The sequence below is a fragment of the Cyanistes caeruleus genome, chromosome 30 (genome assembly GCF_971803275.1).
Source record: "Cyanistes caeruleus chromosome 30, bCyaCae1.hap1.1, whole genome shotgun sequence".
Lineage (NCBI taxonomy): Eukaryota > Metazoa > Chordata > Aves > Passeriformes > Paridae > Cyanistes > Cyanistes caeruleus.
Genome location: NC_141730.1, coordinates 1,975,958 through 2,002,527, shown reverse-complemented (window position 1 = coordinate 2,002,527; position 26,570 = coordinate 1,975,958). Strand labels below are relative to the sequence as shown.

General features: G+C 59.6%; 2 protein-coding genes across 2 annotated transcripts in view; one reads left to right on the top strand and one right to left on the bottom strand.

Moving 5' to 3' along the window:
* Positions 1-310: 310 nt before the first annotated feature.
* LOC111939559 (CUGBP Elav-like family member 3) lies at positions 311-17,947 on the top strand. Its single transcript, XM_086866328.1, has 13 exons — positions 311-1,162; positions 4,561-4,643; positions 6,896-6,944; positions 8,803-8,931; positions 9,114-9,193; positions 10,586-10,729; positions 11,473-11,611; positions 12,642-12,791; positions 12,862-12,927; positions 13,559-13,657; positions 14,814-14,957; positions 17,118-17,250; positions 17,861-17,947. The coding sequence occupies exons 1-12, from the start codon at positions 1,018-1,020 to the stop codon at positions 17,243-17,245; spliced, it is 1,356 nt and encodes a 451-aa protein (XP_086722454.1). The 5' UTR covers positions 311-1,017; the 3' UTR covers positions 17,246-17,250; positions 17,861-17,947.
* Positions 17,948-21,307: 3,360 nt separating this feature from the next.
* SNX27 (sorting nexin 27) overlaps positions 21,308-26,570 on the bottom strand; it is a 38,466-nt gene continuing 33,203 nt past the window's right edge. Inside the window, exon 12 of the mRNA XM_086866306.1 lies at positions 21,308-24,406. Within this exon, the coding sequence (XP_086722432.1) occupies positions 24,359-24,406 (48 nt within the window). The 3' untranslated portion in view covers positions 21,308-24,358. The remainder of the gene's footprint in view (positions 24,407-26,570) is intronic.

Sequence of the window (26,570 nt, the reverse complement as noted above, 5' to 3'; positions counted from 1 at the left end):
GGACACGCGTGGGCGGACACCGGAGCCTCCCCCCGTGTCCCCCCCGCGCCTGCGCAGCCGCCGCCCCCTCCCCAAAACATCCCCACCCCCCCGGGCCCGGGCGGGGCCGTTACCGGAGCCCGGGGCCCGTCCCGGTTCCCGGTACCGCCGCTGCTGCCGGTCCCCGAGCTCGGTGCCGGTGCCGTGCCCGGTTCCGGGCTCCATCTCCCCGTCCCCGGTTCCCAGCCCCGCCACCGCCCAGCGCCCCACGGCCGGTGCCGGTGCTCGGCTGCCGCTCCCCGGTGCCGGTAGCCGGTTCCCGGAGCCCCGGGCCCGGACTCCAGGCCCCGCTGTTGCCGCCGGTGCCGGTGCCCGGCAGCCAGAACCCCGTGCCCCACAGACGGTGCCGGTTCCCGTTATCCCTGCCCGGTGCCGGTAGCCGGTCCCCAGCTCTCCATCCCCGCTCCCGCTCCCCAGGCCCCGGTGCCGGTCCCCGGTGCCGGTCCCCGGTCCCGGTGCCGCTCTGACATCAGCACCGGGCGGGGCGGGGCGGGGCGGCCCCAACCGAGGAAGAAAAGCGTCTCCCGGTGCCGATCCCGGTGCCGGTACCCGGTACCCGGTGCCCCGGCGGGCGGGGGGGCTCGGCCACCACCGGCGCTCTCGGGGACCGACGGCCGCCGCCGCCGCCATGGACCGAACCGGGCGCTGAGCTCCCCCCGCCCGGTACCGGGACCCTCCCCGAGGCCACCGGGGCGGTACCGGCGGGGCGGGCGCTCGCAGCATCCACCGGGATTTTTGGGGAGCAGCACCCGGGAAACGGCCGGGACGCACCGGGAGCGCCGGGAGCGCCGCCCCCCGGGCAGAGCTGCCCCCGCCCCGCCGCGCCCCGTCCCCGGAGCCGAGCCGAGCCCCGGGGCCGCCTCGTCCTTTGTGTGCGCCGGGGCACCGGGCACCGCCGGGAGCACCGGGAGCCGAGGCCGGGCGGTGATAGCGGGGAGCGGGAGCGGCCCCGGGGCCCGGGGAGCCCCCGGCGGCCCCATGAAGGAGCCCGACGCCATCAAACTCTTCGTGGGGCAGATCCCGCGGCACCTGGAGGAGAAGGACCTGAAACCGATTTTTGAGCAATTCGGGAAAATCTACGAGCTCACCGTCATCAAGGACAAGTACACCGGGATGCACAAAGGTACCGGAACCGGCAACCGGCAACCGGCAACCGGGAATGGGGCAGCGGCAGCGGGGGTGGGTGTGGGGCACGGGCACGGGGACAGCCCCGGGATTCGGCCTCCGGTACCGGAAACGGCCCCGGATACCGGGATCGGCCCCAGGGTACGGCCCCAAATACCGGGATCGGCCCTGGGATTCAGCCCCCGGTACCGAGAGCGGCCCCCGGTACCGGGAATGGCCCCGTGTTGTGGCTGCCAGGAACAGCTCCCAGCACCGGGAATAGCCCCGGGATAGAGCCCCCGGTACCGGGAACGGCCCCTGGTACTGGGAATAGCTCCGGGATTCGGCCCCCGGTACCGGGAACGGCCCCAGATACCGGGATCAGCCCTGGGATCCGGCCCCCGGTACCAGGAATAACCCCGGGATGCGGCCCCCGGTACCACGAACAGCTCCCGGTACTGGGAATAACCCCGGGATACGGCCCCCGGTACCGGGAACAGCCCTGGGAGATGGCCCCCGGTACCGGGAGCGGCCTTGTGACACAGCTCCCGGTACCAGAAACAGCCCCCAGCACCGGGAACAGCCCCGGGTACGGCCCCCGGTTCTGGGAATTGCCCCCGGTACCGGGAACAGCCCCAGGACAGAGCCCCCGGTACCAGAAACTGCCCCCGGTACTGGGAATAGCCCTGGGATGTGGCCCCCGGTACCGGGAACAGCCCCCAACACCGGGAGCAGCCCCGGGTACGGCCCCCGGTACTGGGAACAGCCCCGTGCCACGGCCTCAGCACCAGGAACAGCTCCCGGTACCGGGAACAGCTCCCAGCACCGGGAACAGCTCCCAGCACCGGGAACAGCCCCGAGACACAGCCCCCGGTACCGGGAACAGCCCCGAGACACAGCCCCCGGTACCGGGAACAGCCCCCGGTACCGGGAACAGCCCCGAGACACAGCCCCCGGTACCGGGAACAGCCCCGAGACACAGCCCCCGGTACCGGGAACAGCCACTGGCACCGGGAACAGCCCCGAGACACGGCCTGGGGTACCAGGAGCAGCCCCGGGTACAACCGAGGGCCCCGGTGTCAGGAACCACTCCCGGTACCGGGAACAACCGAGGGCACCGGGAACAGGCCCCGGTACCGGGAACAGCCCCGGGTACAACCGAGGGCACCGGGAACAGCCCTGGGAACAGCCCCAGTACAGCCAAAGGCCTTGAGCAACAGCCGCGGCTCAACCTACAGCCGCAGGCCCTGGGTACAGCCCCAGGCATGGGAACAGCCCCAGGAACAGGAACAGCCCTGGGAACAGCCCTGGGTACAGCCCTGGGTATGGGAACAGCCCTGGGTACAGGAACAGCCCTGGGTACAGCCCCAGGAACAGGAACAGCCCTGGGTACAGCCCTGGGAACAGCCCCAGGAACAGCCCCAGGAACAGCCCCAGGAACAGCCCCAGGAACAGGAACAGCCCTGGGAACAGCCCTGGGTATGGGAACAGCCCTGGGTACAGCCCCAGGTACAGGAACAGCCCCAGGTACAGGAACAGCCCTGGGTACAGCCCTGGGTATGGGAACAGCCCTGGGTACAGGAACAGCCCTGGGTACAGCCCCAGGAACAGCCCCGAGCACAGGAACAGCCCTGGGTATGGGAACAGCCCTGGGAACAGCCCTGGGTACAGCCCCAGGAACAGGAACAGCCCCAGGAACAGGAACAGCCCTGGGTACAGCCCCAGGAACAGGAACAGCCCCAGGAACAGGAACAGCCCTGGGTACAGCCCTGGGAACAGCCCCAGGAACAGGAACAGCCCCGGGAACAGCCCCAGGAACAGCCCCGAGCACAGGAACAGCCGCAGCCCCCCAGCCCAGCCTGGGCTGTTGTCAGGGTGTTGCAGCCCGGCTGTTGGGGGTGGGGGCGGCTGTGGGCTCACGGGGCCGTGTGGGGGTTGTGTCAGGCGGGTGTGGGGTGTTGGTGTTGGGTGTGGGGTGTTGCACCGGGGTGCTGTGTCCGGCTCTTGTGGTGTTGGGTGAGTGGGGGGTGTTGTTGGGGTGTTGTTGGGGTGTTGTTGGGGTGTTGCAGTGTTGTTGGGGCATTGCTTTTGGGGTGTTGTTGGGGTGTTTTGGGGGTGTTGCTGGGTTATTGTGTCCGGCTGTTGTTGCAGGTGGCTGCCGGGTGTTGTTTGGGGGTGCCAGGCGGGTGTTGCGTGTCACGTGGGTGCCCCTCCAGGTGACACCGGGCCCTGGGGGTGTTGGGGTGTTGTGTCAGGTGTTGTTTTGGGATGTCAGGTGAGTGTTGGGGTGTCACGTGGTCACCCCGGGTGTCCCCGTGAGGGTGACACGGCTCTGGGTGTCCCTGGCGGTGTCCAGGTGCTGATTTGGGGTGTCCGGGTGTTGTTTTGGGGTGTCCAGGTGTTGTTTTGGGGTGTCCAGGTGCTGTTCTGGGGTGTCCGGGTGTTGTTTTGGGGTGTCCAGGTGCTGTTCTGGGGTGTCCGGGTGTTGTTTTGGGGTGCCCAGGTGCTGATTTGGGGTGTCCGGGTGTTGTTTTGGGGTGTCCGGGTGTTGTTTTGGGGTGTCCAGGTGCTGTTTTGGGGTGTCCGGGTGCTGTTCTGGGGTGTCCAGGTGTTGTTTTGGGGTGACCAGGTGTTGTTTTGGGGTGTCCGGGTGCTGTTTTGGGGTGTCCAGGTGCTGTTCTGGGGTGTCCAGGTGCTGATTTTGGGTGCCCAGGTGTTGTTTTGGGATGCCCAGGTGATGATTTGGGGTGTCCGGGTGTTGTTTTGGGGTGCCCAGGTGCTGTTCTGGGGTGTCCGGGTGTTGTTTTGGGGTGACCAGGTGCTGATTTGGGGTGTCCGGGTGCTGTTTTGGGGTGTCCGGGTGCTGTTTTGGGGTGTCCGGGTGTTGTTTTGGGGTGTCCGGGTGTTGTTTCGGGGTGTCCAGGTGCTGTTTTGGGGTGTTGTGTCTGTCCCTGGGGTGTCATGTGCTCACCCCGTGTGTCCCCGGGGGTGTCACCGGCTCTGGGGGTCCCTGGGGGGGGTCCTGGCAGTGGGGGGCTGTGGGAGGGGGTGACCGTGACACATCGGGGACCCCCCCCACACCCGACCCTGTCCCAAACACCCCCCGAGCCCCCCCAAACCCCCAGCACCGCCTGTACCCCCGACAGTCACCGGATCTGGGGGGTCTGGGGGGCTCTGGGGGGCTCTGGGGGGTCCCCGGTGTTATTTGGGGGGGGTCTGGGAGTTCTGGGGGGGGGGATTTGGGGTCTGTGGGGGGCACTTGGGTGCTGGGTCTGGGGTCTCTGGGGGTTGTTTGGGGTCTCTGGGTGTTCTTGGGGGGTCTCTGGCCACTCCGGACTCTCTGTGTCACCTCGGACACCCCGGGGGTCCCCCCCGTGTCCCCCCCAAACGCCCCCAGACCCATTTCCTTCCCCCCAGGATGCGCCTTCCTGACCTACTGCGCCCGCGAGTCGGCCCTGAAGGCCCAGAGCGCCCTGCACGAGCAGAAAACCCTCCCGGGGGTGAGTGGGGGGCGCGGGGACCCCCCCGGGGCACCCCCAAACCCCCCCTGGCAGCCCCCGACTCCTGACACCCCAAAATCACCCTGAAAACCCCCAAAAAATCGCCATGAAACGCCTCAAAATCAATCTGAAACCCCCAAAATCGCCATGAAACACCTCAAAATCGACCTGAAAGCCCCCAAAATCAACCTGAAACCCCCCAAAATCGACCTGAAAACCCCCAAAATTAACCTGACACCCCCCAAAATCAACCTGAAACCCCCAAAATCAACCTGAAACCCCCCAAAATCGACCTGAAACCCCCCAAAATCGACCTGAAACCCCCAAAATTAACCTGACACCCCCCAAAATCAACCTGAAACCCCCAAAATCAACCTGAAACCCCCCAAAATCGCCATGAAACCCCCCAAAATCAACCTGAAAACCCCCAAAATCAACCTGAAACCCCCCAAAATTAACCTGAAACCCCCCAAAATTAACCTGAAACCCCCAAAATCAACCTGAAACCCCCCAAAATCAACATGAAACCCCCAAAATTAACCTGAAACCCCCCAAAATTAACCTGAAACCCCCCAAAATCAACATGAAACCCCCCAAAATCGCCCTGAAACCCCCCAAAATCAACCTGAAACCCCCCAAAATCGCCCCTTCGCCTCCCTAAAATTTCCCCCACCCCAGCACCTCCCACCCCCCTTTTCAGCCCCACCCCGGACCCCGCTGAGGGGGGGGATTTTGGGGGGTCTGGGGTGTTTAATTAGCGCCGCTAATGAGGCCCTGGCGCTAATGAAGCGCTGCCGGGCGGGCACGGAGACAACAAAGCCCGGGATTGGGGGGGGGGGGGGGGTTCCGGGGGGGGGTCCGGTGTCCCCCCCCCACCCCCCAATTCAATTTGGGCGGGGGTCCCACCTCCCATTCCCTGTCCCCTCCCCGATTTGGGGGGTTTGAGGCTGCCTGGGGAGGGTTTGGGGGTCCCTGAAGGGGGTGTGGGGGGTTTGGGGGGTCCCCGGGGTGGGGAGGGGGCTCGGAGCTCGCCCCCCCCGCGGGGTCCGCGCGTGTCCCGCCAGGCCCGGGCGGGATTTGGCTTCGCCGGGATAATCCCGGGATTTGGGGCCGCAAATCCTGGGGGGATTTTGGGGTGGGGGGGGGGAGGATGGGTTTGGGGAGGGGGGGATTAGGGACGGCCCCGCCCCTGCAGCTGCCCCCGCACCGCGCTGGGAATTTGGGGAGGGGGGCACCACCCCCAGCACCCCCCGAGCTGCGCTGAGCCCCGGGGGGGGGGTCCCGGCGTGGTTTGGGGGGGGTTGGGGGCTTTGTCCGCCCCCCTTTGTGCGTCCCCCCCTCCCCACGGGCAGGGCTGATCCTGGGGGGGGCGGGGGGGGGATTACGGGGGGATTAAACCCCCCCCCCCCCTCCCCCAGCCCGGGGGGGCTTTTCCAGCACCATCTGGGGCGGGGGGGGGCGCGGGGGCACCTTCGCTTTCGGCGGGGAAAGGGAAGGGAAGGAAAAAGGGAAGGAACCGCCCGGGGTCAGCCGGGGATGGGCCCGCCCCCCCCGCGCCCCCCCCCAGCCCCAATTTCCCCAAATCCCCCCCCCCCGCCGGCCGCAGCCCCCTCCCCTCCCCCGCCCCCCCTTCCCCGAGGGGTGGGGAGGGGCGCGGGGGGAGGGGCGGGGTCACACCGGGCCTGGGGGGGGGAGGGGGGGGGTCCCAAATCTCCATCCCTGCCCCCTCCCCCCCCCCGCGCCCCTCCCCATCCCCGTCATTGTTTATCGCGAGCGCTGATGACGTCAGCGGCGTTGCCAGGCAACGGCGATGGGTAAATTGGGGATGAGTGGGCGGTTGCCATGGAGCGGAGCCGGCCGTTGCCATGGCAACCGCGCATCTGCGCCCTCCCCCTCCCCTCCTCCCCCCCCCGCCCCGTTCCTCTGGGGGGTTCCGGGGTGTGGGGGGGGAGGGGGGCGGGGGCGGGTCCATCTCCCCCCTAATTAACGCGGGGGGGGGAGGGGCGCTCATTAACGCGGCCCCCCGGGCCCCCCTCCCCCCCCCGGCAGCGGCTCCCGTTGCCAGGCAACGGGATGCAGGCCCGGCGTTGCCATGGCGACCGGAGCATCTTTGGGGGGCGAGGGGGCGGTGTGGGACCCTCTGAGGGGGTGGGGGAGGTGCTGGATGGCCTGGGGGGGTCTCGGGGGGGTCTCGGGGGGGTCTCGGGGGGGTCTCTGTGTCCCCAACCCCCCCCCCCCGTGTCCCCCCCCAGATGAACCGGCCCATCCAGGTGAAGCCGGCGGACAGTGAGAGCCGAGGAGGTACCGCCCCCAAAACCCCCCCAAATCCCCCCAAAAACCCCCCAAACATCCCCAAATCCCCCCAAAACCTCCCCAAAACCCCCCAAATCCCCCCCAAAACCCCCCCAAACCTCCCCAAATCCCCCCAAAACCTCTCCAAAACCCCCCAAACGTCCCAAACCCCCTCAAATCCCCCCAAAACCCCCCCAAACCCCCCCAAACCTCCCCAAATCCCCCCAAACCCCCCCAACACCTCCCCCTCAGACCCCCCCAAGCTCACCCCACACCACCCTGTCCCCAAATCCCGGTGCTCCCAAATTTCCCCAAGGCCACCCCCAACCTGAGACCCCCCCAGGGCCACCCCCCACCTGTCCCCGTCCGCAGGGTGGGGTGTCCCTCGGTGTCCCCAGGAGCTGTCACCCTGTCCCCATCCATGAGATCCCGTCCCAGTGTCCCCGTCCCCTCCTGGAGTGTCACACCCCTCTGCGTGGCCGTGTCCCCGTGCCACCTGCGGTGTCTCTGTGCCCGTGTCCCCGTGCCACTCACCATGTCCCGGTGACGGTGTCCTGGTGCCACTGGCAGTGTCCCCATGTCCGTATCCCGGTGCCACTCGTGGTGTCCCCATGCCCTTGTCCTGGTGTCGCTCACCATGTCCTGGTGACGGTGTCCCCGTGCCCATGTCCCAGTGCCACTTGCGGTGTCCCCATGCCCATGTCCTGATGCCAGTGGCAGTGTCCCTGTGCCCATATCCCGGTGCCACTCACCATGTCCTGGTGACGGTGTCCCAGTGTCACTCGTGGTGTCCCTGTGCCCATATCCCGGTGCCACTCACCATGTCCCGGTGCTGGTGTCCCAGTGCCACCGGCGGTGTCCCCATGGCCATGTCCCGGTGCCACTCACCATGTCCTGGTGACGGTGTCCCCGTGCCCATGTCCCAGTGCCAGCCACAGTGTCCCCATACCTGTGTCCCCGTGCCAGTGATGGTGTATCCTGGTGCCACTTGTGGTGTCCCGGTGCTGGTGTCCCAGTGCCACCAGCGGTGTCCCCATGGCCATGTCCTGGTGCCACTCACCATGTCCCAGTGATGGTGTCCCGGTGCCACTGGCAGTGTCCCTGTGCTGGTGTCCGGTGCCAGTGTCTGGTGCCAGCCCCAGTGTCCCCATGGCCATGTCCCGGTGTCACCGGTGATGTCCCGGTGCCCATGTCCTGGTGCCACTGGCCGTGTCCGGTGCCAGTGTCCGGTGCCGGTGTCCAGTGCCAGTGGCACTGTCCCCATGGCCATGTCCCGGTGCCACCAGTGGTGTCCCAGTGCCGGTGTCCTGGTGCCGGTGTCCGGTGCCACCGGCGCTGTCCCAGTGCTGGTATCTGGTGCTGGTGTTGGTGCCAGCGGTGCTGTCCCAGTGCCAGTGTCCGGTGCCAGCGGCGGTGTCCCCATGGCCATGTCCCAGTGCCAGTGCCGGTGTCCCTGTGCTGGTGTCCCAGTGCCGGTGTCCGGTGCTGGTGTCGGTGCTACCAGCGGTGTCCCAGTGCCAGTGTCCGGTGCCAGTGTCCGGTGCCAGTGGTGCTGTCCCAGTGCTGGTGTCCGGTGCCGGTGCCGGTGCTACCGGCGCTGTCCCAGTGCTGGTGTCAGTGCCAGCGGCGCTGTCCCAGTGCCGGTGTCCGGTGCTGGTGTCCGGTGCCGGTGCCAGCGGCGCTGTCCCAGTGCCGGTGTCCGGTGCTGGTGTCCGGTGCCGGTGCCGGTGCCAGCGCTGCTGTCCCAGTGCCAGTGTCCGGTGCTGGTGTCCGGTGCCGGTGCCGGTGCCAGCGGTGCTGTCCCAGTGCCAGTGTCCGGTGCTGGTGTCCGGTGCCGGTGCCGGTGCCAGCGGCGCTGTCCCCGCAGAGGACCGGAAGCTGTTTGTGGGGATGCTGAGCAAGCAGCAGGCGGACGAGGACGTGCGGAAGATGTTCGAGCCCTTCGGCACCATCGACGAGTGCACGGTGCTGCGCGGCCCCGACGGCACCAGCAAAGGTGGGGACCCGCGGGGACACCCCGAGACGGGCGGGGTCCCACTGGGGTCCCTGGGGTGGGCACTGGGAGGTCTGTGGGGCAGGGATGGGGTCAGTGGCGTTTGGGGGGTGTCAGGGGGGTGCAGGGGGTGGAGCGGGACCCCCCGGAGCTCCCTGGAGCTGCCACGGAGCCGATGTCCCCAGGCTGCGCCTTCGTCAAGTTCCAGAGCCACGCGGAGGCCCAGGCCGCCATCGCCGCCCTGCACGGGAGCCGCACGCTGCCGGTGAGGGGCCGTCCTCGGGTGTCACCTCGGGTGTCACCTCGCGTGTCACCTCCTCCATCACCGTCCCTTCACCGTCCCGTCACTGTCCTCACCATCACCTTCATTGTTCCCTTTGTCATCCCCATCATCATCCTCGTCATTGTCCCCTTCATTGTCCTCATCATCATCCCCTTCATCATCTTCATCATCATCTTCATCGTCCCCTTCATTGTCCTTGTCACTGTCCTCACCATCACTCCCTGCCCTGTCACCTTCACCATTGTCATCATCAGACCCTTCCTTGTTCCCTTTCTCATCCCCATCATCATCCTCATCATCGTCCATTTCATCATCCTCATTGTCCCCTTCATCATCCTCATCATCGTCCCCTTCATCATCCTCATCATTGTCCCCTTCATCATTGTCCCCTTCATTGTCCTCATCATTGTCCCCTTCATCATCCTCATTGTCCCCTTCATCATCTTCATCATCGTCCCCTTCATCATCCTCATCAACGTCCCCTTCATCATCTTCATCATCTTCCCCTTCATCATCCTCATCATCATCCCCCTCATCATCATCCCCTCATCATCCTCGTCATCGTCCCCTTCATTGTCCTCGTCATCGTCCCCTTCATCATCCTCGTCATCGTCCCCTTCATGGCTCCCCTTTGTTGTCTCCACCGTCATCCTCACCACTGTCCCCATCATCTTCCTCACCATCACCCTCATCATCCCCACCACCGTCCCCACCATCATCCTCCTCCTTGTCACCTCCACCATCATCCTCACCACCGTCCCCATCATCTTCCTCATCCCCATCCTCTTCATCACCGCCTGTGTCACCTCCACCATCAAGGTCACCCCCATCCTCATCACCGTCCCCTTCATGGTCCCCTTTGTCACCTCCTTCATCATCATCATCTTCATCACTGTCCCCTTCACTGTCCCCATCATTGTCCCCTTCATTGTCCCCTTTGTGTTTGCAACCCAACCATCACCGCTCCCACCATGTCCCCGCTCTGAGTGACCCTGAGTGACCCCTGAGTGACCGTGAGTGACCCCTGAGTGACCCTTTGTGACCCTGAGTGAACGTGAGTGATCATGAGTGACCCTGAGTGACCCTGGGTGACCCCTGAGTGACCGTGAGTGACCGTGAGTGACCCTGAGTGACCCTGAGTGACCCTTTGTGACCCTGAGTGAACGTGAGTGATCATGAGTGACCCTGAGTGACCCCTGAGTGACCGTGAGTGACCATGAGTGACCCTGGGTGACCCCTGAGTGACCCCTGAGTGACCCCTGAGTGACCGTGAGTGACCATGAGTGACCCTGGGTGACCCTGAGTGACCCCTGAGTGACCCTTTGTGACCCTGAGTGACCCTGGGTGACGGCGAGTGACCGCTGCGTGTGGCAGGGTGCCTCGTCCAGCCTGGTGGTGAAGTTTGCGGACACGGAGAAGGAGCGGGGGCTGCGGCGGATGCAGCAGGTGGCCACTCAGCTGGGCATGTTCAGCCCCATCGCCCTCCAGTTCGGAGCCTACAGCGCCTACACACAGGCGGTACGGGACACTGGGGACACTGGGGACACTGGGGACACTGGGGACAGTGGGGACAGTGGGGACACTGGGGACAGTGGGGACAGTGGGGACAGTGGGGACAGTGGGGACACTGGGGACAATGGGGATAGTGGGGACAGTGGGGACAGTGGGGATAGTGGGGACACTGGGGACACTGGGGACAGTGGGGACACTGGGGACAGTGGGGACACTGGGGACATTGGGGACATCGGGGACACTGGGGACACTGGGGACACTGGGGACAGTGGGGACATTGGAGACATTGAGGACAGTGGGGACATCGGGGACACTGGGGCTGCCTGGGACATTGGGGACACTGGGGACAGGAGGTGACACTGGGCACACTGGGGACACCGGGGACACCGGGGACATTGGTGACACTGGGGGCATCGGGGACACTGGGGACATTGGGGACACTTTGGGGACACTGGGGACACTGGGGACATTGGGGACCTTGGGGACACTGGGGACACTGGGGACACTGGGGATACTGGGGACATCGGGGACACTGGGGACACTGGGGACAATGGGGACACTAGGGACACAGGAGACACCAGGGACACTGGGGATACTGGGGACATCGGGGACATTGAGGTGACATCCATGGGGTGATGCTGCTCCCACATCTCGGGCTGTTGGTGCCATGGGGCTGGGCTCCCTGGGGTGGCGGTGGCCGTGGCGGCGGTGGCGGCGGTGGCCGCGCGGTGCCAGGCGTGTCCCCACAGCTGATGCAGCAGCAGGCGGCCCTGGTGGCCGCGCACTCGGCCTACCTCAGCCCCATGGCCACCATGGCCGTCCAGATGCAGCACATGGGCACGGTCAACCCCAACGGGCTCATCGCCACCCCCCTGCCACCCTCCTCAGGTAACGCACAGGGGACAGGGGACAGCGGGGACAGCCGGGAGGGGATGGGGGGTGGGGGACACGGGGGTGGGGACATGAGGATGGGGACACCATGGATGGGGTGGAGCCACCATGGATGGGACGTGGGGTATGGGGCTGCCATGAATGGCATGGGGACACCATGGATGGGATGGGGACACCATGAATGGCATGGGGACACCATGGATGGCATGGGGACACCATGGACGGGATGGGGACACCATGGACGGGATGGGGACACCATGGACGGGATGGGGACACCAGGGATGGGGTGGGGACACCATGGATGGGATGGGGACACCAGGGATGGGGTGGGGACACCATGAATGGCATGGGGACACCATGGACGGGATGGGGACACCATGGATGGGACGTGGGGTACGGGGCTGCCATGGATGGCATGGGGACACCATGGATGGGATGGGGACACCATGAATGGCATGGGGACACCATGGATGGGACATGGGAGGAACGTGAGAGATGAGACACCAAGGGTGGGACACCAGGGATGGGAGAGGGATACCATGGATGGGATGGGGACACCATGGATGGGATGGGGACACCATGGATGGGGACACCATGGACGGGGACACCATGGATGGGATGGGGACACCACACAAGGGACAGGGACACTCAACTGCCACCAAACCCATGGGGAGTTCCTCACCCTCTGCCATGGTCGGGCTCCCCGGGGTCACAGTCCTGGTGTCCTGGTGGTGACTGGTGGTGACCAGTGGTGACCAGTGGTGACTGCTGATGACCGCTGGTGTCCCGGTGGTGTCCCAAGGCTGTCCCAGTGGTGACTGGTGGTGACCAGTGGTGACCGGTGGTGACCGGTGGTGACCAGTGGTGACCGCTGGTGTCCCGGGGCTGTCCCGGAGGTGACCGGTGGTGTCCTGGGGGTATCCCGGTGGTAACCGGTGGTGACCAGTGGTGACCAGTGGTGACCGGTGGTAACCGGTGGTGACCGGTGGTGATCGGTGGTGACCGGTGGTGACCTCGCTGTCCCCAGGAACCAGCACCCCCCCGGCCATGGCGGCCACCCCCGTCCCGGCCATCGCGGCCCCGCTGAGCGTCAACGGCTACAGCCCCGTGCCCGCGCAGCCCGCGGGACCCCCGGCCCCCGACGCCGTCTACGCCGGGGGGGTCCCCCCCTTCCCAGGTGCCCCCCGACCCCTCCCCAGCCCCCCGAGCCCCCCCGGACCCCCCCCTAACCCCCCCTGTGCCCCCAGCCCAGAGCCCCGCGGCCCCCGGGGACCCCCTGCAGCAGGCGTACGCGGGCATGCAGCACTACACTGGTGCGTACTGGGGGCACTGGGAGGGACTGGGGGGCACTGGGAGGGGGTGGGGAGTACTGGGGGGCACTGGGAGGGCACTTGAGGGGTGTTCTATAGCACTGGGGGGCATTTGGGACACTGGGAGGGACTGGGGGGCACTGGGAGGGGGTGGGGAGTACTGGGGGGCACTGGGGGGCATTGGGGGGCATTGGGGACACTGGGAGGGACTGGGGGGCACTGGGAGGGACTGGTGGCATTGGGGGGCCCTGGTGGCACTGGGAGCACTGGGGGGGCACTGGGGGGGCACTGGGGGGGCACTGGGGGGGGCCTGGTGGCACTGGGGGGGACTGGGGGGGCACTGGGAGGCTCTGGTGGCACTGGGGGGGACTGGAGGGGCACTGGGAGGCTCTGGTGGCACTGGTGGCACTGGCGGGGCCCTGGTGGCACTGGCGGGGCCCTGGTGGCACTGGGAGGCTCTGGTGGCACTGGGGGGGACTGGGGGGGCACTGGGAGGCTCTGGTGGCACTGGTGGCACTGGCGGGGCCCTGGTGGCACTGGCAGCACTGGTGGCACTGGGAGGCTCTGGTGGCACTGGGGGGGCCCTGGTGGCGGCGATGTCGCCAGTGACCCCCGTGCCCCCCGTGCCCCCCAGCCGCGTACCCGGCCGCCTACGGGCTGGTGAGCCCGGCCTTCGCCCCCCCGGGACCCCTGCTCGCCCCCCCGCCCCCCCCGCAGCAGCAGCAGCGTGAAGGTGAGACCCCCCCGGGGACCCCCTCAAAACCCCCGAGACCCCCCCGGGGACCCCCCAAAAACCCCCGAGACCCCCCCGGGGACCCCCTCAAAACCCCCCGAGACCCCCCCAGGGACCCCTCAAAACCCCCCAGACCCCCCCGGGGACCCCCAAAATCCCCCAGACAGCCTCGGAGACCCCCCCGGGACCGGGACCACCCAGACACCCCCAGGACCCTCCTGAGACTTCCCCCGGGACCCCCCAAACAGCCCGGGGACCCCCGGAACCCCCCCCCCCCCCAAACCCCCACGAGTTCTTCTCGGACCCCCACCCTGGGCCCCCTGAACCTCCCCCATGGGACCCCCTCAAAACCCCGGGGACCCCCGGGACCCCTCAGGGAGGGGCTTTGGGGTGTCCCAGGGAATTGGGGGTGCTGGAGGGGCCCTGGAGGTATTTGGGGTGACTCCCTGGAATTTGGGGTGTGATGGGTCAGGGATCACGTGGGTGTGGGGCCGTGTTTGGGGTCATGGGGTCAGGTTTGGGGTCATGAGGACAGGTTTGGGGTCCTGGGGTCAGGTTTGGGGTCACAGTGACAGGTTTGGTGTCTCAGGGCTGATTTTTGGACCCTGGGGCTGGTTTGGGGGTCTCAGGGCCAGTTTTGGGATCCTGAATCCAGTTTTGGGGTCCAGGGGCCAGTTTGAGGTCCTGAGGCCAGCTTGGGGTTCACAAGTCCAGTTTTGGGTTCCCAGCCCCGGTTTTGGGTTCCCAGCTCCAGTTTTGGGTTCCCAGGTCCGGTTTTGGGTTCCCAGGTCCGGTTTTGGGGTCCTGGGTCTGGTTTTAGGGTCCTGGGTGAGGTTTTGGGGTCCTGAGTGTCGGTTTGGGTTCCGAGCTCTGGTTTTGGGTTCCCAGCTCCGGTTTTGGGTTCCCAGGTCCAGTTTTGGGTTCCCAGCTCCGGTTTTGGGTTCCCAGGTCCGGTTTTGGGTTCCCAGCTCCGGTTCTGAATTCACAGCTCCGGTTTTGGGTTCCCAGGTCTGGTTTTAGGGTCCTGGGTGAAGTTTTGGGGTCCTGGGTGAGGTTTTGGGGTCCCGAGTGTGGGTTTGGGTTGACAGCCCCGGTTTTGGGGTCCCGTGTCCGTGTTGGGGACGCAGTCCCAGGTGTGACCCCGCTCCCTCCGCAGGCCCCGAGGGCTGTAACATCTTCATCTACCACCTGCCCCAGGAGTTCGCCGACACCGAGATCCTGCAGATGTTCCTCCCCTTCGGCAACGTCATCTCCGCCAAGGTCTTCGTGGACAGGGCCACCAACCAGAGCAAGTGCTTCGGTAGGGACGGGACACCGGGATATCATCGGGATATCATCGGGATATCATCGGGATATCATCGGGATATCATCGGGATATCATTGGGATATCATTGGGATATCGGGATATCATCGGGATATCATCGGGATATTGGGATATCATCGGGATATCATTGGGATATCATCGGGATATCATCGGGATATCATCGGGATATCATTGGGATATCATCGGGATATCATCGGGATATCATCTGGATATCATTGGGATGTCGGGATATCGGGATATCATTGGGATATCATCGGGATATCATCGGGATATCATCGGGATATTGGGGATATCATTGGGATATCGGGATATCGGGATATCACTGGGATATCATCGGGATATCATTGGGATATCATTGGGATATCGGGATATCGGGATATCACTGGGATATCACTGGGATATCATCGGGATATCATTGGGATATTGGGATATTGGGATATCATTGGGATATCACTGGGATATCATCGGGATATTGGGATATCGGGATGTCAGCAGGATATCATCGGGATATCATTGGGATATTGGGATATCATCGGGATGTCATTGGGATATCATCGGGATATCATTGGGATATCATTGGGATATCGGGATATTGGGATATCATCGGGATATCATTGGGATATCATCGGGATATCGGGATATTGGGATATCATTGGGATATCATTGGGATATCATCGGGATATTGGGATATCGGGATGTCAGCAGGATATCATCGGGATATCATCGGGATATCATTGGGATATCATCGGGATATCACTGGGATATCGGGATATCAGGATATCACTGGGATATCACCGGGATATCATCGGGATATCATTGGGATATTGGGATATCATCGGGATATCATCGGGATATCATCGGGATGTCATTGGGATATCATTGGGATATCATCGGGATATCATTGGGATATCAGGATATCGGGATATTGGGATATCATCGGGATATCATGATATCATCGGGATATTGGGGAAATTTGGGATATGGGAATACGGGGATATCATCGGGATATCATCGGGATATCATTGGGATATCATCGGGATATCATCGGGATATTGGGGATATCATTGGGATATCAGGATATCGGGATATTGGGATATCATCGGGATATCATGATATCATCGGGATATTGGGGAAATTTGGGATATGGGAATACGGGGATATCATCGGGATATCATTGGGATATTGGGGTATCGGGATATCGGGATATCATTGGGATATCATTGGGATATCATTGGGATATCATCGGGATATCATCGGGATATCATCGGGATATCATTGGGATATCATCGGGATATCATCGGGATATCATTGGGATATCATTGGGATATTGGGATATCAGGATATCATTGGGATATTGGGGAAATTTGGGATATGGGAATACGGGGATATCATCAGGATATCATCGGGATATCATTGGGATATCGGGGATATCAGGATACTGGGATATGGGGATATGGGGATATCGGGGACATCAGGGACATTGGGGACATTGGGGACATTGGGATATGGGATCAGGGATGTGGGATATGGGGGGACAAGGACAGGGGTGGGAGTGCCATGACTTGGGGACATGGCCAGGGACACCAATCCCTGATGTCCCTGATCTCCCCTCTGTCCCCTCTGTCCCCAATGTCCCCAATGTCCCCGATGTCCATGATGTCCCCTCTGACCCCCATGCCCTCTGTCACGTCTGTCTCCAATGTCCCCTCTGTCCCCTCTGTCCCTGATCTCCCCAATGTCCCCGCTGTCCCCCATGATGTCCCCATGATGTCCCCAAATCCTCCGTGTTCCCCATGTCCTCCATGTCCCCGTTCTCCCACATCCCCATCCCCGTGACAACCCCATGTCCCCCCAATGTCCCCACTGTCCCCGATGTCCCCGCTGTCCCCGATGTCCCCAATGTCCCCAATGTCCCCAATGTCCCCAATGTCCCCGCTGTCCCCGATGTCCCCAATGTCCCCGCTGTCCCCGATGTCCCCAATGTCCCCGATGTCCCCGATGTCCCCGATGTCCCCACTGTCCCCGATGTCCCCAATGTCCCCAATGTCCCCACTGTCCCCAATGTCCCCAATGTCCCCAATGTCCCCAATGTCCCTGATGTCCCCGATGTCCCCAATGTCCCCGCTGTCCCCACAGGCTTCGTGAGCTTTGACAACCCCGCGAGCGCCCAGGCCGCCATCCAGGCCATGAACGGTTTCCAGATCGGGATGAAGCGGCTCAAGGTGCAGCTCAAGAGGCCCAAAGACGCCAACCGGCCCTACTGAGCCCGGTGAGACCCCCAGGACCCCCCCGGGACCGCCCGGGAACCCCCGGGAACCCCCGGGGCTGGGAACACCACCGGGACCCCCCCTCCGAGCTCGGGGACCCTCCTGGGATCTCTCTGGGAGCCCCCCCGGGACCTTCCAGCCCCTTCTCCCCCAGGACCCCCAGAGATGCCCCCGGGGCCGCCCTGGGACCCCCCGGGACCCCCCCAGATCTCTGCAGGGCTGGGAAACCCCTGGGATCCCCTTGAGACCCCCCCTGGGACCCCCCCTGAGCTCCCCAGGACCCCTCAGGACCCCCCGGGATGAGAACCCCCCTGGAGCCCCCCAGAACCCTCTCGGGTTGGGATGTCCCCATTGGGGTTTGGGGTGTCCTGGGGGGTTTTGGGGGCGCTGGAAGTTCCCCGGGGGGGTATTTGGGATGTCCCCATTGGGGTTTGGGGTGTCCTGGGGGGTTTTGGGGGGCGCTGGAAGTTCCCCGGGATGGTATTTGGGATGTCCCCATTGGGGTTTGGGGCGTCCCCATTGGGGTTTGGGGTGTCCCGGGGTTTGGGGGGGCTGGAATTGCCCCCCAAACTCTGTTTAACCCCTCCCCATCCCCGGATTTTCCCTCCCCAGGTCCGGAGGCTCCGGAGCAGCACCTTTGGGTGCCCCCATTGCAGAGCAGCCCCCCCAAACCCCAGCGGTGCCCGGGGGGGGGGCTCGGTCCTGCTGGGGGGGGGGCCCAGACCCCCCCACGCTCAGGAAGGAGGGACCCCCCCTCCAGGCCCCATCCGACCCCCCCAGTGCGTCCCAGTCCGTCCCAGTCCATCCCAGTTCAGCCCAGTGCAGGGTGCCAGCGCCCCCCCCCCCAGCACCGTGTCCACTCCGTTTTGGGGGGGTCGTGCCCACCCTGGGGACCCCCAAAAGGAGCCCCCCCTCCCCTCCCCCCCCGGGACCCTTCTTGGGGCTTTTCTCACCAAACAGGACCAAAAGCAGCTCCAAACTGGGGGGGTCCCGGGGGGTCCCGGGGGGTCCCGGGGGCCTTTGGGGTTCCACGGGGGTCCCTGGGGGTCCCAAAGGGGGGACGCGGCTCCCCCGCGATCCTCCAGGGGGCGCAGCGGGACCCCAACACTGCCACTGCCACCCGCTCCGCCCCCAAGCTGCCTCAGTTTCCCTTCAGGATGGGCCGGCACTGGGATGGGCTGGGAATGGGATAAACTGGGACTGGGATTGGGCTGATACTGGGATAGACTGGGACCGGGATGGGGCAGGACTGGGATCGACTGGCACTGGGATAAACTGGCACTGGGATAAACTGGCACTGGGATAAACTGGCACTGGGATAAACTGGCACTGGGATGTTCCATCACTGTCACCAACTCTGGGATGCTGCGGCACTGGGATGATCCAACCCTGATCCAGGACTGGGATGATCCAACACCAGGATGATCCAACACTGGGATGTTCCGGCACTGGGATGATCCATAATTGGGATAATCCAGGACTGGGATGATCCAGAACTGGGATGATCCAACACCGGGATGATCCAGAACTGGGATGATCTGGCACTGGGATGATCCAGAACTGGGATGGTCCAGGACTGGGATGCTCCAGCACCAAGATGATCCAGGACTGGGATGCTGTGGCACTGGGATGATCCAGAACTGGGATGATCCAGGACTGGGATGATCCAGGACTGGGACGCTCTGGCACTGGGATGATCCAACCCTGATCCAGGACTGGGATGATCCAACACCAGGATGATCCAACACTGGGATGTGCCGGCACTGGGATGATCCATAACTGGGATAATCCAGGACTGGGATGATTCAGGACTGAGATGATCCGGCACCAGGATGATCCAGAACTGGGATGATCTGGCACTGGGATGATCCAGAACTGGGATGATCCAACACCGGGATGATCCAGGACTGGGATGCTGTGGCACTGGGATGTTCCAACCCTGATCCAACACTGGGATGATCCAACACTGGGATGCTCCGGCACCGGGATGATCCAATACCAGGATGATTCAGAACTGGGATGATCCAGGACTGGGATGATCCAACCCTGATCCAACACTGGGATGATCCAGAACTGGGATGATCCAGAACTGGGATGATCTGGCACTGGGATGCTCCGGCATTGGGATGATCCAGGACTGGGATGATCCAACACCAGGATGATCCAACACCGGGGTGATCCAACACCAGGATGCTCCAGCACTGGGATAATCCAGCATTGGGACGCTCTGGCACTGGGATGATCCAGGACTGGGATGATCCAGAACTGGGATGATCCAGAACTGGGATGATCCAACACTGATCCAGGACTGGGTCGCTCTGGGACCAGGAGGCTCCGGCACCAGGAAGCTCCGATACCAGAATGTTCCGGAATGTTCCGCCATGGGGACGCTCTGATCCTGGGATGATCCCACAGCAGGAGGCTCCAACACCAGGAAAATCCCAGGCGGGGCTGCTCGGATACGGGAATGCTCCAGCACCGGGAGCAGCAGGATGTTCCCATTCCGGAATGTTCCACCCTGGGGATGCTCCGAGGTCAGAGGGATCCAGCACCGGAACGTTCCGACACCAGAACATTCCATCAGATGCTCCGACATTGGAATGATCCAATCCTGGAATGCCCCGACCATGGGACGCTTCAGCACCGGAATGCCCTGACCCAGGAGGTCCCAAATCCGGGATGTCCCCAATCCGGGATGTCCCCAAATCCGGGATGTCCCCAAATCCGGAATGTCCCCAAATCCGGGATGTCCCCAAATCCGGAATGTCCCAAATCCGGGATGTCCCCAAATCTGGGATGTCCCCAAATCCAGGATGTCCTCAAATCCGGGATGTCCCCAAATCTGGGATGTCCTCAAATCTGGGATTCCCAAATCCGGGATGTCCCAAATCCAAGATGTCCCCAAATCCGGGATGTCCCAAATCTGGGATGTCCCCATTCCCGGATGTCCCCACACCGGGATGTCCCCATCAGGAGCCGGATGGACACGGAGCGGCCGATCCCAGGAATTCCTGGGAATTCCAAACCAGCCAAATCCAGAGGACACCCGGAGCAGGGACAGGGACAGGGACAGGGACAGGGACAGGGACAGGGACAGGGACACGGACAGGGACACGGACAGGGACACGGACAGGGACAGGGACAGGGACACAGGGACACGGACACGGACACGGACAGGGACAGGGACACAGACAGGGACACGGACACGGACACGGACAGGGACAGGGACACGCAGCTCTGGCTCTGCCTGGCCCCGAATCCCAAATTATCCCAAATAATTCCAAATTATCCCAAATCCGGGGGGTGCAGCCCCCACCAGCCAAACCGGGGCTGTGCCCAGCCCAGAGCCCCCAGCACCCCAAACTGGGACAATTCCCCCCCAGTCCCCCCCAGGTGGGGTCGCTGCCACCCCAGCCCCCCCAGACTGGGTGAGGGACCCCCAAACTGGGTCAGGGACCCCCAGACTGGGTCAGGTCTCCCCAAACTGGGTCGGGACCCCAGACTGGGACCAGGGACCCCCCAAACTGGGTCGGGACCCCCCCAAACTGGGACCAGGGACCCCCAAACTGAGTCGGGACCCCCCCAAACTGGGTCAGGACCCCCCAAACTGGGTCGGGACCCCCCCAGACTGGGGACAGGGACCCCCTAACTGGGTCGGGGCCCCCCAAACCGGTGCCCCGGGGGGTGGGGGAGGGGGGGTTGGGGGGCGTTGGGGGAGGGGCTTTATTTATTTGCTATTTATTGCGATTCCTTTCCGAATTCACTTTTTTTTTTTTCTCTTTTTTTTTTTTTTTTGGTTTTTTTTGGTTTTTTTCTGTCAAAATAAAAAACAAAAAAAAAACACAAAAAAATTTAAATAAATCAAACAAAAATAAAAAATAAAAAATAAAAATAATCCCCCCCCTCCCCCCCCAAAAAAAAAACAAACCTTAAATAAAATCCCCCACGGAATTCCCAAAATCCAGAAGTTTGAAACCATTCCCGGATTTTTCTCTCCCTCCCCCCACCCCCCTTTTCTCTCCCCCCCTCTCCAGGAGAAGGAGCCACGGCCCTCCGGAATTTCCTCAATAAATCAATTTATTTAAAAGAATATGTTACAATTAATTACACTAACGAGGCTTTTCCCCAGCGGGAAACCGAGGAACGGGAACGCCGGGAGCAGCCGGAAAAACGGGAAAAGGGAGGGGCAGGGATTCGGTTTTGGGGGGTTTTTTTTTTTTTTTTGGATTTCTCCCTTTTCCGAGGTTTTTTTTTTTTTTTGGATTAAAAAATCCCCAGGATGGTTCGGTTCTCCTTGATCCGTTGGGATTTGGGGATGGAGGGAAAAATCGGGATCAAAATTGGGTTTTTTCCTGGGATTTTTACCCAAATTTGGGAGATAAAGGGAATTTTGGGGGGAATTTCGGGGTTCTCAAACCTCTCCCGGTTTTTTTTTTCCCCTCCCATTCCTGGGTTTTCCACGGCTGGGGGCTCCCGAGGACAACGGAAATCCAATTAATTTCAGGGATCCAATTAACGGAATTAATTCCCGGCCGAGGATTTGGGATTTTCCCTCCCCCAATCCCAGCTCCAGGAGTGGGGAAAAACCTTCCCAAAACGGGAATTTTTTGGGGGGGAAAATCCCAATTTTGGAGCAATTCCAGCCCATCCCAGAGGTCGGGAATGAGGCCGGGATGCTCCTGGCTGGGTTTGGATCCAAATATTCCCAAATCCATCCCAAACCCTGGCAGAACCAGCTCCAGGCCAGCCCAAAAACTGGGAAATAACGGCTTTTCCAAGTGATTTTTAACTCCCAAATCATGGAAAAATCCATGGAAAAACGGCTTTTCTGGGTGATTTTTAACTCCCAAAACATGGAAAAATCCATGGAAAAATCCATGGAAAAATCCATGGAAAAATCCATGGAAAAACGGATTTTCCAGGTTATTTTTTCCTCCCAAAACATGGAAAAATCCATGGAAAAACGGCTTTTCCAGGTGATTTTTTTTCCTCCAAAACGTGGAAAAATCCAACTCAAATCCATGGAAAAATGGATTTTCCAGGTGATTTTTAACTCCCAAAACATGGAAAAATTCATGGAAAAACGGCTTTTCCAGGTGATTTTTAACTCCCAAATCATGGAAAAATCCATGGAAAAACGGCTTTTCCAGGAGATTTTTTTCCCTCCAAAAAACATGGAAAAATCCAGCTCAAATCCATGGAAAAACGGCTTTTCCGGGTGATTTTTCCTCCCAAAACATGGAAAAATCCATGGAAAAATGGCTTTTCCAGGTGATTTTTAACTCCCAAATCATGGAAAAATCCTCTCAAATCCATGGAAAAATGGCTTTTCCAGGTGATTTTTAACTCCCAAAACATGGAAAAATCCATGGAAAAACGGCTTTTCCAGGAGATTTTTTTCCCTCCAAAAAACATGGAAAAATCCAGCTCAAATCCATGGAAAAACGGCTTTTCCGGGTGATTTTTCCTCCCAAAACATGGAAAAATCCATGGAAAAATGGCTTTTCCGGGTGATTTTTAACTCCCAAATCATGGAAAAATCCAGCTCAAATCCATGGAAAAATGGCTTTTCCGGGTGATTTTTTCCTCCCAAAACATGGGAAAATCCATGGAAAAACGGCTTTTCCGGGTGATTTTTAACTCCCAAATCATGGAAAAATCCATGGAAAAACGGCTTTTCCAGGAGATTTTTTTCCCTCCAAAAAACATGGAAAAATGCAACTCAAATCCATGGAAAAACGGCTTTTCCGGGTGATTTTTAACTCCCAAAACATGGAAAAATCCAGCTCAAATCCATAGAAAAACGGCTTTTCCGGGTGATTTTTAACTCCCAAAACGTGGGAAAATCCAGCTCAAATCCATTGGAAAACGGCTTTTCCAGGAGATTTTTTCTCCCAGATCATGGAAAAATCCATGGAAAAACAGATTTTCCAGGAGATTTTTAACTCCCAAAATATGGAAAAATTCATGGAAAAACGGCTTTTCCAGGTGATTTTTCCTCCCAAAACGTGGGAAAATCTATGGAAAAACGGCTTTTCCAGGTGATTTTTAACTCCCAAATCATGGAAAAATCCTCTCAAATCCATGGAAAAATGGCTTTTCCAGGTGATTTTTCCTCCCAAAACGTGGGAAAGACCCACTGGGAATTAGGGAAAACACCTTTTCCAAAGGGTTTTTCCCTCTGGCAGCACCCAAGACGTGGAAAATCCCTGCTCCAAAGCAGGGAAAAAAGGGATTTTCCCGTTTATTTTTCCATCCTGGATCTGTGGAAAAATCCCGTTCCGAAGCAGGAAAAATGAGTTTCCCACCTTAATTCCCTCCGGAATGACGGGAAAAATCCTGCTGGGAAAAATCCTGCTGGAAACAGGGAAAAATTTGGTTTTTTCCAGGTTATTTTTCCTGTTTGGACGCCCAAATCACGGATAAAAAGTGCTCAAAAATTGGGAAAATCGGTTTTTCCAGGTTTTTTGATTTTTTTATTCCTGGGATTTGCTCGTCCCCATTCAGGGATCTCAATCCCAAGGAACCGGGAACACCCAAATCCCCGGGAAAAACAAATTCCCAAATCCCCCAACAAAGCGGGAAAACGAATCCGTGAGCGGGATCCTCGTGCCAGGAATTTTTCCTTGGAATTTTTTCTCCTTTTTTGGATGTTTTTTTTCTTTCCCCGGATTTGGGAGGAAAAACGGGCGGAAAATCCCATTAAAAATCCGCTCCCACCCCTTGGCATTCCCAAGGAATTATTCCCAAGGATGCCAGGCAGGGATGGAACATTCCCAAGGATTTTTCCTGGTTGTTTTTTTTTTTTTCCCTCCTTTTTTTTTTCCCCCTCACAAAAAATGATTTTTTATTAAATTCCAGTAGTTTAAAATTAAAAAAAAATTCCCAAAATTCCCAAAATTCCCAGCCTGGAGCTGGATCCGAGCGGGAAAAAGGAGCCCCTCCCCCCCCCCAGGGCGGGGCTTTTCCCAGTTTTTTTTTGTTTTTTCTGGAATTCCATAAGGGATGATGGGCACGAATGGATTTGGAATTAATGAGATTTAGTTTGGGGGGGGAGGGGCTTTAATACAAGAGCGGAATTTTTTGGGATTCATGGAAAAGCTGCCGGGGTTAAGTGGCCGCGTCCCTTTGCTGTGACCGGACCAGCTGGAAAAGGTTCTGGAAAAGAAGGAAAAAGGGATCAGGGGAAGGCGGGAGAGAGCTGGAATTCCTGCTGGGAAAAGGGGGGATTCTGGGAATGTGGGAATTCTGGGAATGTGGGAATTCTGGGAATTCTGGGAATATGGGAATGCTGGGAATGTGGGAATTCTGGGAATGTGGGAATTCTGGGAATTCTGGGAATGTGGGAATTGGGAATGTGGGGATGGGGGAATTCTGGGAATATGGGAATGCTGGGAATGTGGGAATTCTGGGAATTCTGGGAATTCTGGGAATGTGGGAATTTGGAATGTGGGAATTGGGAATGTGGGAATTCTGGGAATTCTGGGAATATGGGAATTCTGGGAATTCTGGGAATGTGGGAATTCTGGGAATTCTGGAAATGTGGGAATGTGGGAATTTGGGAATTTGGAATGTGGGAATTCTGGGAATGTGGGAATTTGGAATGTGGGAATTCTGGGAATGTGGGAATTCTGGGAATGTGGGAATTGGGAATGTGGGAATTCTGGGAATGTGGGAATTGGGAATGTGGGAATTCTGGGAATTCTGGGAATGTGGGAATTCTGGGAATGTGGGAATTCTGGGAATTCTGGGAATGTGGGAATTCTGGGAATGTGGGAATTTGGAATGTGGGAATTCTGGGAATGTGGGAATAGCACCAATCCCAGCATGGGGCTGCCACACATGGGAGGGCCCTCACCCCAATTCCAATTCCAATCCCAACTCCAACCCTAATTCCAATCCCGATTCAAATTCCAATCCCAACCCCAATTTAAATCCCCAATCCCAATTTAAATTCCCAATCCCAAATCCAACCCCAATTCCAATCCCCAACCCAAATCCCAACTGAAATCCCAATCCCAATTCCCATCCAAATTTAAATTCCAATTCTAATCCCAACCCCAATTCCAATCCCCAATCCCAATTTAAATTCCAATCTCAATCCCAATCCAAATTCAAATTCCCAAATCCAACCCCAATTCCAATCCCCAATCCCAATTTTAATTCCAATCCCAACTCCAACCCTAATTCCAATCCCAATTTAAATTCCAGATATAAATTCCTATCCCAATTTTAATTCCAATCCCAATCCAAATTTAAACTCCCAATCCCAAATCCTATCCTAATCCCAATTTAAATTCCAACTCCAATTCAAATCCCAAACCCAACCCCAATCCCAATTTTAATTCCAATCCCAATTTTAATTCCAATCTCAATTTTAATTCCAACCCCAATTCCAATCCCAATCCCAACCCCAATTCCAATCCAAATTTAAATCCCAATCCCAATTTTAATTCCAATCCCAATTCCAATTTAAATACTAACTCCAATCCCAATCCCAATCCCAACCCCAATTCCAATCCCAATCCCAATTTAAATCCCAGCTCCAATTCAAATCCCAAACCCAACCCCAATCCCAATCCCAATTTTAATTCCAATCTCAATTTTAATTCCAACCCCAATTCCAATCCCAACCCCAACCCCAATTCCAATCCCAATTTTAATTCCAACCTCAATTTTAATTCCAACCCCAATTCCAATCCCAACCCCAACCCCAATTCCAATCCCAATTTTAATTCCAATCCCAATTTTAATTCCAATCTCAATTTTAATTCCAACCCCAATTCCAATCCCAATCCCAATCCCAACCCCAATCCCAATCCCAACCCCAATTCCAATTCCAATCCCAATTTAAATCCCAATCCCAATCCCAACCCCAATTCCAATTCCAATCCCAATTTAAATCCCAACCCCAATTCCAATTCCAATCCCAATTTAAATCCCAACTCCAATCCCAACCCCAATTCCAATTTAAATCCCAACTCCAATCCCAATCCTGACCCCGAGGTCGAGCCCCACGCGACGCTCCCGGAGCGTTCCCGGAGCGTTCCCGACCCGGGGATGGGAGAAGGGAAGGGATTCCCTCCGGAGCCAATCCCAGGGAATGGATAAAGGCTTTTCCCAGAAAAACCAGGAGCAGCCGGGATTGAAACACCCCAAAAGGACCGAGACAGAGAAAATCCAGTCTGGGAATGGCCCTGGAATGGCTCTGGAATGGTTCTGGGATCTGGAATGGGTTTGGAATGGTTCTGGAATGGCTCTGGAATGGTTTTGGGCTCTGGAATGGTTCTGGAATGGTTCTGGAATGGTTCTGGAATGGCTC

Bases quoted from the DNA above. Each gene is read 5' to 3' on its own strand.
- LOC111939559 (XM_086866328.1), top strand. From the start codon at position 1,018: ATGAAGGAGCCCGACGCCATCAAACTCTTCGTGGGGCAGATCCCGCGG. The intron at 12,928-13,558 runs GTGCGTACTGGG...CGTGCCCCCCAG, and splicing joins GGGCATGCAGCACTACACTG to CCGCGTACCCGGCCGCCTAC. The intron at 14,958-17,117 runs GTAGGGACGGGA...CTGTCCCCACAG, and splicing joins CAACCAGAGCAAGTGCTTCG to GCTTCGTGAGCTTTGACAAC.